Consider the following 14,057-nt stretch of genomic DNA (forward strand, 5'->3'; position numbering starts at 1 on the left):
CTGGCCAAGCCCTGCGAAGGGGTGGGGGAGCTGTCTTTAGGATCAGGACGGAGAAGGGAAGGGCGGAAGGGCCTGCACAGCTTCCTCTGGTGGCCAGTGGTCCGTAGCTACCAAAGGTAGCAGGGGGTGTAGTGGGTGGGTGGGTCAGGCGACCGATGCCCATCTCTTGTGGGCTCCTGGGGTAAGTGGAGCACGGAGGCAAGGGTCTGGGAATGAACTGGCATTAAGATGCTTTAGCTCTGGGAGTTGTCACTGCTTAACCGAAATGGAGGCTTCAGAGAATGGCATGGGCACGGCTAACAGCAGAGAGGCCGTCTCCGCCTAGTCTCTGCGGAGGGCAGGGAGCCCGCTGGTGAGGGGACCGGGACACAAGGCGTTCCAGGCCTGCAGAAGGAACTGCCGTCGCGAGCCACCGCTCTCTAAACGGAACCACGGGCAAACCTCAAACGTGGTAGCCATGTCCACTCCGCGCTGGGAAGCCCCCCAGTTTCGGCGAAACGATGGGAATTCCTGAAACCAAAGAGATGCGGTTCCCACAGCCAAAGCAACTCTTGCCATCGCGCCCGACCGACCTCCTGCCGTCTTAAACTCACCGCGTCCCCGCAAGCCCAGCCACCCACTTCCCCGGCCCCAACTCCCTTCCGGGGTCCGGGCTCTAGAGGGCGTCTACGCGGGTCTTTCCCGGGTTAAACCCGCGCTCGGTCCCTGATCCGTCTTCTCGGTGACCTTACAGCATCAGAGGGCAGAAGAGCAGACGCCCCAGGGCCTTTCATCCCGCGGTCCCTTTAAGAAGAGAACCGTGCCCGGACCCGCAGGCCTCACCGACCCCGGTTTTAACCGAAACCTAACCTGGACTTCCCCCTCTTGACTCAAATAAGACTAACTTTGGATTTTCCCTCCCCTCTCGACCAATCAGATCCTGTTACCAGGCAGACTTTCGCTGCCTCCGTCTCGGTGGCAGCGACGACCAATCACGGAGTAGGCCGTGCGTGTATCCAGGCAGACCGCGGCTGGCACGACCATTCAGAAAAAGGAAAATAAAAGCAACGCACGAGCCCGCCGGCCGGGCACCGTGGGGCTGGGCTGGAGCGGAGGTAGCCGAGGGGCTCGTTTCTCTTTCTCTCCTACCTGTCTGGTGTCCGTGCTGCAGGGGGACGGCTCCGAGGTAGGAGGGGCGACGGGACTTGGGTGCCAGCAGGACCAGCTCTCGGCAGCTCCTCGCCCGCGCGCACGTGCCCGAGGCTGGGACCCGGCTCCCCGCGGGGTTTCCTGCGCCGGGTCTCCCGAGTTCGGGGACCGGCCCTCCCATCCCCCCGGCCCGGCACCGGGGATCGGGTGGAGGCCCGAGGGGAGTGGGGACGCCACGGGGTGGGATGTCGTGGGATGACGTCGGGTCCGCGCCGCGGCGGCCGGGGGGCAGCGGGGAGGCCGTGGCGAGACCCGGGCGTGAGAACTTGGGCCCAGTTTTTTTTTTTTTTTCCAAACCTGGGAGGGCCGAGTGTGCCCGTATCCCTTCCGACCTCCCCGGCGAAATCAATGGCGAGGAGGCTAGTCGAATATCGGAGAACTTTGGTTTGTCGTGTTTTGTTTTGTTTTGTTTTTTTTCGGGGGGGGGGGGATTGGAAGATTTCTTTCTAACGTGGATCTCCCCACCCCTATCTCCCCCAGATTTGAGAGACTTCAAAAGGCGGGACATACAGAGTGGAGATGTCAGAGATCTCTTCGGGTCTAGAAGGGCCTGGCAAAGTAACGGAATAATTCAAATTTTAGAGAAGGCAAGTGGTGAGGAAAACCACCGGGGGAGGCTTGGCTGCTGTTTGTGTTTCTGGGTAGAGACGGGGAAAGGAAGCTTGGTGGGAGTTAAATCTTCTGCCTTGTCTTCTCTCAGCTTTTAGTCCTCATGCTGGGATGGCAGAAGATAAACCTGATGTTAAAAGCCCCAGGGTGGGGGCAAGGCCCCAAGGTGGTGCTGACACTGGGGAACCTACCACCCTTCTTCAAAGGCTCCGAGGTACCATTTCGTAAGTAATCGGCTCGGGCTCCAAACCCTGTGCCAGACCCAGCTGTAGATCCTTGTTACCCTTCACTCCTTACTCAGGCAAGTGTTCAAGAGCAGGCTGAGGTCTGGGGTCCCGGGAGCAGTCCGGTCCTTTTTCTGTCTCTAGCAGTCAGACAAAGGGATGGGACAACCTTGTGACCTCCAGCTTTTCTTCTTCTCCACAGCAAGGCCGTGCAGAACAAAGTCGAGGGAATCCTGGTAAGCAGGTTGGGAAAGGGCCGCAGAGGTGGTATTGCTGAGGGGTGAGGATGGTGGTGATGTGAGAAAGTAAATAGGTTTATGTGGGAGAGCCAGTGCTGCCCACCTTTGAGCAGCATGCTCCATCCTTGTGTGACCTGTGTAGAAAGAGATCAAATCAAACCCAATCCTCCCCTCTGCTCCCTTTCTCTCCATGGGAGCCCAGAAGGTTCCTCGTGTAGTGAGTACTCACCCTCAAGTCATTTATCAGGTCCCTTCTCATTCTGACAGCCTGACTTAGAGTCAGCTGGACTCTATGGTCAAGATGAGATCATTCACTGGGTCCTTGGCTTCATCTCTCCTGCCTCTGTTCCCTTCTGCCTCAGCAAGAAGTACAGAAGTTCTCTGACAACGACAAGCTCTATCTCTACCTTCAGCTCCCTTCAGGGCCCAGCGTTGGCGATAAAAGGTACTTTGGTGTTAGTGTTTTAGATGTCCTAGGTTCTGATCTTGAGTCTCACTGTGATGAGTCAAAAAGTAGGTGATGGGGAAGGGGGTTAAGAGCACAGGCTGCTCTTGAATAGGACCCAGGTTCAATTCCCAACACCCACGTAGTAGCTCACAGCCATCTATAACTCCAGTTCCCAGGAATTTTGACACCACTTTGTGACCTCGGTGGGCACCAGGCACACATGTGGTACACATACATACATGCAGGCAAAACACTCATATTATAAAATAATCTTTAAAAAAAGGAGAAGAAGATGCATTGATGGTGCCCTGCCCTGGCATGGTTTAGCAGAGAAAGGTAGATTTGGGACTGACTGATTTGGTCCAGCACCATTGAAGTATGTGTGTCCCTTTTACTTGCCTTACAGCTCAGAGCCGAGTATACTTAGCAATGAGGAGTATATGTATGCCTGTAGGTGGATCCGCAACCACCTGGAAGAGCACATGGATACCTGTCTGCCAAAGCAAAGCGTCTATGATGCCTATCGGTATGTAAAGAAGGTGATGCCTGGGTTGTTGGGCACAGGACTAGACCCTTACCCTTGAAGCTCCTCCTGCCTTGCTGGAGTGTGACCTCTTAAAGGGTTCCCCACACTTGGTCCCTAGCAACACTCTGAGCCCACCAGTAGCCTTCTCTGAATATCTTCTCCCTCTACCCCTACTTCCTCAGAAAGTACTGTGAGAGTCTTGCCTGTTGCCGCCCACTCAGCACAGCCAACTTCGGCAAGACCATCAGAGAGATCTTCCCTGACATCAAGGCCCGAAGACTTGGTGGTCGGGGCCAATCCAAGTATCCTTGACTGAGAGATTAGGACCTGGGGAGGAAAGGGGACGAGATAGAAATAGCCTAACTTGCCTAAGAGGCTTGCCGAGCTCCAGATTTTGGCTGCTCCTTAACTTGCATCAGGTATTGCTACAGTGGCATCCGAAGGAAGACCTTGGTGTCTATGCCACCATTGCCTGGACTTGACTTAAAGGGTTCTGACAGTGTAAGTAATGACCTTCCAATACTAATTAACTCTCTCTCCCAGGTAAAAGAGGTCTTTAGGACTTGTTGTGGTGGCTGGGAAAACCACAGTCATTCATACATTGCTTCTGGGAGACCGTCTGCCTTCCTTGTGGCCTAAGCATGGGAAGAAGAGCATTTGAGTTTCTGGGTCTTAATGAGTAGGAGCAACTTCTGTCCTCAGTCTGGTTTCTGCTTTAGTCAGTAGTAGGGGAGGGACAGTAATTCACTTGGTAATCTGATTGAGCATGTCTTTCTTCACTCCAGCCAGAAATGGGCCCAGAAGTAACCCAAGCACCTCGGGATGAACTGGTAGAGGCAGCCTGTGCCCTGACTTGTGACTGGGCAGAGCAGATCCTGAAACGATCCTTCAGTTCCATAGTTCAGGTCGCCCGCTACCTACTACAGCAGCATCTCATCTCTGCCCGATCTGCACATGCTCATGTGCTTAAGGCTGGGGGGCTTGCTGGTGGGTGGACCTGCTCTTCAGCCACTTTTACCTTTTTTTTGGATGTGCGCGCGCACGTGTGTGTGTGTGTGTGTGTGTGTGTGTGTGTGTGTGTGTGTGTGTAACACTTGCACAGAGTCTGACTATGTTGCCAAAGATGGATTAGACCTCCTGGGCTCTAGCAGTCCTCCTGCCTCAACCTCCAAACAGGCACACACTGATATCCTTTCCAGCTCTAAAGGCCTTCCCAAATACAAGGGTAGACACCCCTCGGATTGCTTTCTCTTCCCAGTGATCCTTTTTGTGTGGGTGGATAGGCGTGCATGCCAGGTGGAACTCTAGTCATGCTTACGTGGCAAGCACATAACCAACTGAACTCTGAGCCCGGCCCCTGCTGGAGCTACTTCCTAGGACATGCTTTAAACACATGCTTTCCTGCTGTCTGCCCCAGGCCCAGCTAGGAAGTCAGGCTCATTTCACTGTCCATACCTTGGTTCTTTCCTCACCCTCGCTTTATTCCCACTGGGTACCTCTGCAGAAGAGGAAGAGCGAGCCCCTCGGGAACGGTCGTCATGTAAATCCAAGAATGGCGTGGAGAACCTGGAAGGTGGAGGCCCCAAAAAGCCAGAGAGACCAGCCCAGGTAAGGCAGCTAATGCCTCTGACTTTGTGGTCGGCCCAGGGCTCCTTGGGGTTTGAGTGTCCCCTCCAGCAAAGAGCCTCCTACATTTTTACTCTGCTGCACCAGGTCCCTTCTTTTCCTCCTGTATTCAGGCTTTATTTTCTTAGTTATCTTTAGATTTATTTGTTACGTGTATGAATGTTTTGCTTGCATGCATGTATGTGCACCACATATGTACCTGGTGCCTAAGGGGAGAAGAGGACTTCAGATGCTCTGGAACTAGAGTTCCTATTGGAAGCCACCATGTGGGTGCTGGGAACCGAACCTGGATCCTCTAGAGGAACAACAAATCCTCTTACCCCGTGAGCCATCTCCCCAGCCCTGTATCCACAGTCTTTATGCACTGTTGTGGCTGTGTTTGCATTTTAGCCTCCTAAGGAGCTAGAAGCCCGAGCTGGGACAGACACCCCAGGACGTGGAGAACGGAAGAAGGGTGTGATCGACAGCTCAGCTCCCGCAGCCAGTAAGCCACAAGTTAATGCCCTTGTGGCCCGACTGCCTGTGCTCCTTCCCCGAGCACCACAACCTCTTATTGCACCCATTCTGGCTTCTAAGCTTTCTTCAGGCACTCTGAAAGTAGCTACATTGCCTCTGCCCACTAGGGTTGGGGGACCCCAGGCAGCTGTGCCCATCATTAACATGATCTTACCACCTGTTCCTACTTTGTCAGGGGCTGGGGCTAGAATTGGGCCTGGGCTTGGGCCAGGACCAGGGCCTGGGCTTGGCCCTGGGCTCGGGGCTGGGCCTGCACCTGGGCCTGGGCCTGGGCCTGCACCTGGGCCTGGGCCTGCGCCTGCGCCTGGGCCTGGGCCTGCGCCTGGGCCTGCGCCTGGGCCTGGGCCTGGGCCTGGGCCTGGGCCTGGGCGAGTTCCACCCAGGACACTTCTTCTGCCTCGAGGCACAGAGAACAGGGAGGTAGTGATAAGTGGTGACCCACGACCCCATGACAAGGGTATCAAAAGGACAGCAGAAGTGCCTCTGAGTGAGGCCAGTGGGCAGGACCCACCGGTTAAAGAAGTGAAGCAAGAGGCAGAGGCCACAGTGAGTGAGGCAAAAAGGAAGCGGGGACGCCCTAGGAAAAAGCCAGGCGGGAGTGGGGAGAGGCATGCTACTCCGGAGAAGGCTGCTGGGAACTCTCCCCGGTCTCCGAGGTTACTCTGGGGCTCCAAAGGAGAAAACAGCTCAGTTGGGAGACCAGAAAGACTAGGGCCAGTGGGTGATGCCAAGCAGGAAACAGTGTCTACTCAAGGTCAGGAAGATGGAGCTGTTTCCAAAGGAGAAAGGAGCCTGAGTTTCCAGCCAGCCAAAGAAGCAGAAGATAAAATTCCTCCCATCACCTCAAAAGTGAGTGTTATCAAGGGCGGCATTCCAAAGGAGGCCCTTTCGTTGGTAAAGGGAGAGGCTGCCATCACAACACAGGGTAACCAAGGGTTAAAGGGTCGAGGACTTCAGAGTTCCCTAACCCAGGAGCATAAAGACCCCAAAGCAACACCCCCATGATAGATAGCTCTGTGGGGAAGAATAGCTATGTTCATTTGAGCTCAACCTGCCTGCCTGAAAGAGGCCCTTCACTGCACCTGCCTCTCATTCAGCTAGTCTTTCCCTAAAGGAGCCCATTGGCCTGGCTTGTATAGTGCCTGGTAGCTGCTTCAGACCTTTCCAGCTCAATACCTTGGCTTTAATACAACCAGTAAATTATAATGACCTTCCCACCTAGATCCCTGTGCTCTCCTGGGGGAATAGAGCTAGGGTAAATGTGAATGTAGGTTAGGGATATTCTGGCTTCTAATCAATAGAAAACTTAGAACTCACTTAAGACAAAAGCTGTTAATTGGCTTATGAAATTGGAAAGTCAAGAGGTAGTACTGGCTTCAGGTGAGGCGTGATCTGATTGCTCAGTTCGTTCTCACGGCTTCACCTAATGTAAAATCATCCTTAGTTTGGACCATTCACAGATGCCAGCACTCCTAGGACTGCGTTTGCCCATTTTATATCTAAGCAGAAAGAAAGGGTATCACTATGCCAGGAATCCTAGCAAAAGCCCAAAGATTTACCATGATGAAACCAGCCTGGGTCAGGTCTATCCTTGACCAACAAGTGTGGCCAGGAAGATGTTTATGCTAATGTGTTTATTATATACATCATGGACCAGCTTTGGAAAAAGGGTGGAATCGGCCTTCTCACACCACAGACTCCCCAGATGGAGACTTGGGGAGGAGGGTGGAGAGTTGCTGCTGGAAGTGTGTCTTAGCTGGCTAAGCTCAGGTGAGCTAGACTGCTGCCTTTCCCTGAGCCTTGCATTTCTCTCACTGTGGTGGTGACATCTTATCTCATTGTAGTCTGGGAAGGACAGAGAAGGAAGCATTCTCTTGAGAGTCTTACTTCTCCTGACAACTTTTCCACTGACTCTGGGTCTCACTCCCTACCAGGAAAGCTAGCCCATGGCACTTGATTCAGTCTGCAGCCACCAGGTGTCAGTCCCTTGTCAGGACCGGATGGGGTCAGGCTAGATTAGCCGAGGAGGTGGTACCGATTCTGTAAGTTAGGGAGCACCAGGGGACAGATCCAGACACTCCAGATGTATCCTTGGGGACAGCAGGAAACCAGCCCATATTAACTGAAGATGAACTCTGTCCTCTCCACTGGATAGCTTCTTGTCAGGGAATCTTGGTTTTTTTCCCAAGAAATACAGATTTTCTTTCAGGGAGGTAACACCCATTTGTCCATTTATTTCCACAAGAGCAGATTTTTTTTAAATTATAATAATATTTGATATCTATAAAGAAATATTTACTATAAATTATGAAATGCAGTGAGTACCTATAACCCATCATTCAACTTAAACATTAAAACATTAAAAATTCTATTAGGTTATGCCACCTTTCCCTGCCTCTTCTTAGAGGTAACCGCTGTCTTTAATTTTATGCTCATTAATCGCTTGTTTATGTATATTGGCCATGTGTGTATATATTCTTTAAGAATGTATTATTTCGTTTTGCTTGTATTTCAGCTTTACAAAAATGTTGTACTCTGTTAGTCCCTGGAGGTTTGCTCTTTTGCACCTACCATTGTTTCTAAGATTCGTCGATGTCGTAATAGCTATGATTCATTCATTTGCATCTGTATAATATTGCAGTAAATACATACAACACAACCGACTTAGCCATTCACCTGTCGAGTAACATTGGGCTGTTTCCAGGCTTTTGTTATTATACACAATGCTGCTATGAACATTCTTGTACATGAGTGCCTTTGTTTTTAGTAAGATTTCTAAAGAGGTTTCTAAGATTGTCCTCGGCGGTCCTTTTGGTCTGTGTACCCTCTGAGTTGGGGACTGTTGCCTCTTGTCTTACTTTATGAAAGAGTTTACATCATATTGAAATGAACTGGTCTTGAATGTTTGATAAAACTTACCTATAAAGCCATCTGAGCCTTATGTTTCTTTGTGGGCATAATTTTTTAAATTTCGTTCTGTTTTGTTTTGTTTTCTCAAGACAGGTTCTACTATGTCTGTCACTGTACTGTCCTACTCACTATGTCGACCCACTGCCTCTGCCTCCAGACTGCCGGGACGAAAGGTGTGCACCACTGTGCCCAGCTCTTGGTAGACGTAATTTTAACTACTGGTTCCATAACTATAAACAATTTGGGCTCCTAAGTCACTTTTCCAGTTTAGTATGTATTTTCATATATCTTTTTTCCTTTTCTTTCTTTTTTTTTTGGTTTTTGAGACAGGGTTTCTCTGTGTAGCTTTGCGCCTTTTCTTGGAACTCACTTGGTAGCCCAGGCTGGCCTCAAACTCACAGAGATCCACCTGGCTCTGCCTCCCGAGTGCTGGGATTAAAGACATGCGCCACCACTGCCCAGCCTCTTTTTTTTGAAACAGATCTTATTACGTAGCCCTGGCTGGCCCAGAACTCACTCACAGAGATCCTCCTGCCTCTGTCTCGGAGTTAAGGGATTGAAGGTGTGCGCCACGCCCAGCTCATTGTTCTTACCCGACATGAAGGTAGTGTACTGGCCTCCTTCTCATTTCATCAGTTTCCTTGTGCCGCCCCACCCCCCATGATCGACTGCGCCAGAAATTTCAGTTCCAAATTTTCAGATGCTACTGTGGGCTTTTGTTGATCCTTTCATTATAATTATCCAAAGTGTTTCCTACTTTTTTAAGGTTTGATTTTATGTTTCCATATAGTTAGTATTCTCTTCTTTAAAGACACATTTTGATTTCTGTTTGTTTTCAGTAGCCCAGGCTGCCTCTAAAGCACTATGTAGCTGAAGATCACCTTGAACTTTTGATCCATCTGCCTCTGCTTTCCAAGTGGTAGGATTACAGACATGTGCCGCCATGCCCCACTTAGGCAGTGCTGGGTTGGAACCCAGGGCTTCATGCATGCTAGGCAAACACTACCAACTGACCAAGATACCCTTAATTTAGACAGCTGGTTATATTGACAGGGTATCTTTTTGGTTGGCTTGGTTTTCTGTAAGAACTCAAGACAGTCTCCCCCGGCAGCTTCCTCAGTGCTTTATTCTATGCTGCCGACCTCCACTCTTGGCTAAGGCTGAGGGTCACACGGTCACAAGCACACAGAGCTCTGAGATACATATTCAGGCTTTGTTTTCTTTTGAGACAGGGTCTGAGCATGGTACGTATCTCAGGATGACCTTGGAAGTCTGTAGCCCAGAGTAGCCCTAACTTGTGATCCTCCTGCCTCCGTTTCCAAAGTGCTGGAATCATAGGTGTGTGTCACATACCCAGCTATTTGAAAACTCCGCTCTTCCACAAGCCATGAGGTTTTCTATGCTATATAATATTTTCATTAATATTTAATTTTTAAAATATTTAAATTACCTTCATGACTTTGTATATGCATTTATGTGATTTACATATGTGCGCACCTATGTAAAGGGCTGAGCTTGAAATTAGATGTCTTCCCAGCATTCCCTGTTTTGAACTAGTGTGGGAATCCCTGATACTGTCTCCCACATGCTGGGATTACAGGTAGGCCTTCGTGCCCACCAAGCCTTGACCGCTCCAGTTCTCTCACGCAAGCAAGCACTCCACCCACTTCACCGTCTCCACAGCTCCCTCCATCACCTGGTTTTGGGTGTATGTGGTGGGGGTGATCAAACCTAGGACTTCGTGAGTGCTCTGCCACTAGCTATAACCCTACAAGCTATAAAATGCTCTAGGAGTTATTTTAAAAATTTTATAAATTTCCAAATGCCCCCAAATTTACATTTTAAAATCTCTTTTGATACTGATTTTCAACTTTATCATTAATATGTTTCTGAAGCAGGGTATGGTGCCTTCATACCTGTAATGCCAGCACACTTGGGAGGCTGAGGCAGGAGGATTACAAAGGTTGAGGACAGCCTGGGCTATATCGTAAGTTCGAGGCTAGCTTAGGCTTCAAGTGTGAGACCATTTCAGAAAACTAACCTAACAAAGCCAAGTATGAGTCCATATCTGTAATCCCATGCTTACGATGTAGAAACAGGAATACCAGAACTTTAAGGCCAGCCAGAGCTATGTAAGACCCTGTCTCTCATACACACAAAGCAGGAGTTGGAGGAGGGGGAACGGGGAGGGGACAGAGAGGTGGTTCAGGAGTAAGTTCAGTTCCCAGCATCCATGTTGGTGGCTCACAACTGCCTAAATTCCAGCTCCAGAGAATCCAACACCTCTAGTCTTTTAGGGACAGACCTGCATATGCACACACACAATTTAAAATAATTTTAAAGAATACTTAAGAGATAGAATGGGGCTGGAGAGATGGCTCAGAGGTTAAGATCGCTGACTGTTCTTCCAAAGGTCCTGAGTTCAATTCCCAGCAACCACATGGTGGCTCACAACCATCTGTAATGAGATCTGGCGCCCTCTTCTGTGTACATAATAAATAAATAAATTAAATCTTTTTTTAAAAGAGATAGAATGATTTGATACATATTTTTAAAAACACAACTTCTTCCTCACAAACCTACAAACACACACACACACACACACACACAGTGTCTTTGGTATCAATTCTTTGAAATTTGTTAGGATTTTTATGTTTTCTGACATAACTTGGGTACCTAAGTTGATACCTCCTTGTCTGTGGTAGCTCATTTACTCTTATATTTTGTACTTTGGGATTTTGAATGCATATTTTTGTCAAGCTACAAGAATCCTGGGGCTAGAGAGATGGCTCAGAGGTTAAGAGCACTGGCTGCTCTTCCAGAGGTCCTGAGTTCAATTCTCCGCAACCACATGGAGGCTTACAAACGTCTGTAATGAGATCTGGTGCCCTCTTCTGGCCTGCAGTGCAGGCATGCACGCAGGCAGAACACTATACACAATCAATCAATCTTTAAAAAAAAAAAAGATCCTGAGGGCATAAATTAGAAATAATTCTCCATTGGCTTCTCCCAGGAGCCAGGGCATGTACCAACCAAGGCACAAACTGGCCCTTTGGAAGAACCCTGAGTTAGTGGGCTGTAGTATAGAATGGTGATATAGAATGCCCACCACCTGGGAGGCTCAGGGTTCAAGTGAGGAAGAACAGCAAGCACTCTCAACCACTGAGCTGTCTCTCCAGATCCCACCATGTGGCTGCATTCTCTCTGCTGTGAGCAGGTCTTGTGTGTACTGTCACCAGCCCTGAGTCTGTGGGGCTGCTGTGGAACAGCTCCCCCAAAGTCACTCACTACCTGTGGTTCTTACAATCTTTCTGTCCCCTCTTCTGCATAGAGCCCTGAGCACTGAGGGCAAAGATATGAGAGCGAGATCCCATTTAGGGCTGAGCCAACACTATCTCTTAAGAATGGAGGAGAGGGCTGGGACTGGTGTGGCAGGCACAAAGCCTTGAGTTCAGGCAAAGAAGAAAGCTACCCACTATGCAAATCAGTATAGAAGTTCCTCAAAATACACTAAAATACTCAGAAGTGAGTTCCAGGACTTATGTAGATCCTGTCTCAAAAAAATAGAGATTTGTGCCATAATGGTGATGAACCTTTAATTCTAGCACTTGGAGGACAGAAGGCAGGTGGATTTCTGAGTTTTAGGCCAGCCTGGTCTACAAAGTAAGTTTGGCCAGCCTAGTTAGATGCCCCCCCCCCACATGAATACCTGTTTACTTAGTAAAGATGAAATATTGTTTATTGGAAAAATCGTGAAAGCCAACTTTCATTTTACCACTTACCATATGACTTGTTTTCTCGTGTGTGTGTGTGTGTGTGTGTGTGTGTGTGTGTGTGTGTGTGTGTGTGTGCGCGCGCACAAAGCTGTGGAAGCAAAACAAGGGTGTCAGATTCTCTCGAGCTGAAGTTACATGGGTTTTAAGACACCTGACATGAGAAGTCAGTGCTAGGGACTGAACTCTGGTCCTCCATAAGAACAGCAAGCACTCTCAACCACTGAGCTGTCTCTCCAGATCCCACCATGTGGCTGGTTGGTTGTTTTGTGTATATGGATGTTGTCCTTGTCTGTATGTCTGTGCATAGCGTGTATTCAGAGACCAGAAGCCATTGAATCCCCTATAACTGGAGTTACAGAGACTTATGAGCTGCCATGCAGATGCTGGGAACCCAGGTCCTTTGAAAGAGCAGCCTGTGGTCTTAACTGCTGAGCCATCTCTCCAGCTCCACAATATGATTTTGAACATTTATTGTCTAGTTTTTTTAAATTTTATATTGCAAACCACTAGTAAACTATGAAATCTATTTAGAAGGATGCAAAACATTGTTTCTAAAAGGAAAATAAAATAAGCCCAAAGTGTGAGAGTTCATGAAACTCTTATTTCATATTAAATATGCTCATGTACTTTTCAGTGATCACAGTATAAAATGCATTGGCTTTTTTAAAAAAGTTTTCCAATGTGTATATGTGTTTTGCCTGCATGTTTTTATGTGCATCGTGTATGTGCAGGTGCCAGCAGAGGGCATCAGATCCCCTGGCACTAGAGTTACACATGGTTGTCTGCCACTATGTGGATAGTGGGAACTAAACCTGGGTCCTTTACAAAAGCATTGAGTGCTCTTAACCACTGAGCCATCTCTGCAGCTCCAGAATCCACATTTAAAAAGCCAGGGGTAAGGCTGGAGAGATTGCTCAGGGATTACAGTTCTGCACCCCATACCAGATCTCCTTTAAGGTTCTGAAAAAGCAGACTTTTAGGAGCTTTGTGATTTAGAAGTCTCTAGGGGCTGGAGAGCTAGATCAGCGGTTAAGAGCAGTCCTGAGTTCAATTCCCAGCACCCACAGGGTGGCTCACAACCAACTGTAATGAGACCTGGCACCCTCTTCTGGCCTGCAGGCATACATGCAGGCAGAACACTGCACATAATAAACAAACAAATAAATAAATCTTTGGGGGAATTAGAAGGTCAGGTGGGGTTGGGGATTTAGCTCAGTGGTAGAGCGCTTGTCTAGCAAGCACAAGGCCCTTAGTTCGGTCCTCAGCTCCAAAAAAAAAAAAAAAGGTCAGGTGCAGTGGTGTTGCTTATAACCCCAGGGAGGCAAAGCCAAGAGGATCCCTGGGGCTTGCTCAGTCACAAAGAAATAAATATCAACAAAAGCCAAAGTGAATGGCACCTGAGGGAATACCACCAAGAGTTTATCCTCTGGCCTCCACAGGCTTGTGTGTGTGCACACATATACTTGCACACCAGCAAACACATGCACATACACATGCACACACAAAGAGGGTCAGCGGTGAGGGATTTAGAGAATAGTGAAAATATTATACTTCAATTTTGAATACATTTCTCATGGTTTTGCTATTTGAAAATGAGACTTGAATATAATGTAGTATGCTTTTCATGGTTTTATGATTGACACTTAGGAGACTGAGGGAAGCTAAGTAACCTGCTTGTGACTCCAGCATTCCGGAGGTGGGAGTCGGAGGGTGTCAGGCTTGAGGCCAGGCTAGGTCACACAGTGCGATCCTATTTATGTAACTCTGCTTATCCTGGAACTCGCTGTGTAGACCAGGCTGGCCTTGAACTCACAGAGATCTGCCTGGCTCTGCTGGGAGGCAACCATACCCAGCTGAAACCCTGGTTTTTTTTTTCCCCAAACAAAACAAAATAAGACTAAGGCTTTAAAAATAAAGGAAAATAAGAGTATAGAAAAATTAATTTAGTCAAACCTATGGACTTAAAATATTTAAAATTTAAAATTTATTCACTTT

General features: G+C 48.6%; 1 protein-coding gene across 1 annotated transcript; it reads left to right on the plus strand.

Moving 5' to 3' along the window:
* Positions 1-1,716: 1,716 nt before the first annotated feature.
* Positions 1,717-8,317, plus strand: Rfx5 (regulatory factor X5). Its single transcript, XM_036190862.1, has 10 exons — positions 1,717-1,775; positions 1,889-2,021; positions 2,224-2,257; positions 2,623-2,705; positions 3,115-3,234; positions 3,417-3,536; positions 3,654-3,735; positions 4,020-4,221; positions 4,739-4,842; positions 5,251-8,317. Exons 2-10 carry the CDS (start codon positions 1,909-1,911, stop codon positions 6,379-6,381), a joined length of 1,989 nt encoding a protein of 662 aa, XP_036046755.1. The 5' UTR covers positions 1,717-1,775; positions 1,889-1,908; the 3' UTR covers positions 6,382-8,317.
* The last annotated feature ends 5,740 nt before the right edge of the window (positions 8,318-14,057 follow it).

The sequence above is a fragment of the Onychomys torridus genome, chromosome 6 (assembly GCF_903995425.1).
Source record: "Onychomys torridus chromosome 6, mOncTor1.1, whole genome shotgun sequence".
In the NCBI taxonomy this organism is placed as follows: domain Eukaryota; kingdom Metazoa; phylum Chordata; class Mammalia; order Rodentia; family Cricetidae; genus Onychomys; species Onychomys torridus.

Coding starts and splice junctions, on each gene's coding strand:
- Rfx5 (XM_036190862.1), top strand. CDS start 1,909: ATGGCAGAAGATAAACCTGATGTTAAAAGCCCCAGGGTGGGGGCAAGG. Junction 3,235..3,416: donor AGCGTCTATGATGCCTATCG/GTATGTAAAGAA, acceptor CTACTTCCTCAG/AAAGTACTGTGAGAGTCTTG. Junction 4,843..5,250: donor AGCCAGAGAGACCAGCCCAG/GTAAGGCAGCTA, acceptor TTTGCATTTTAG/CCTCCTAAGGAGCTAGAAGC.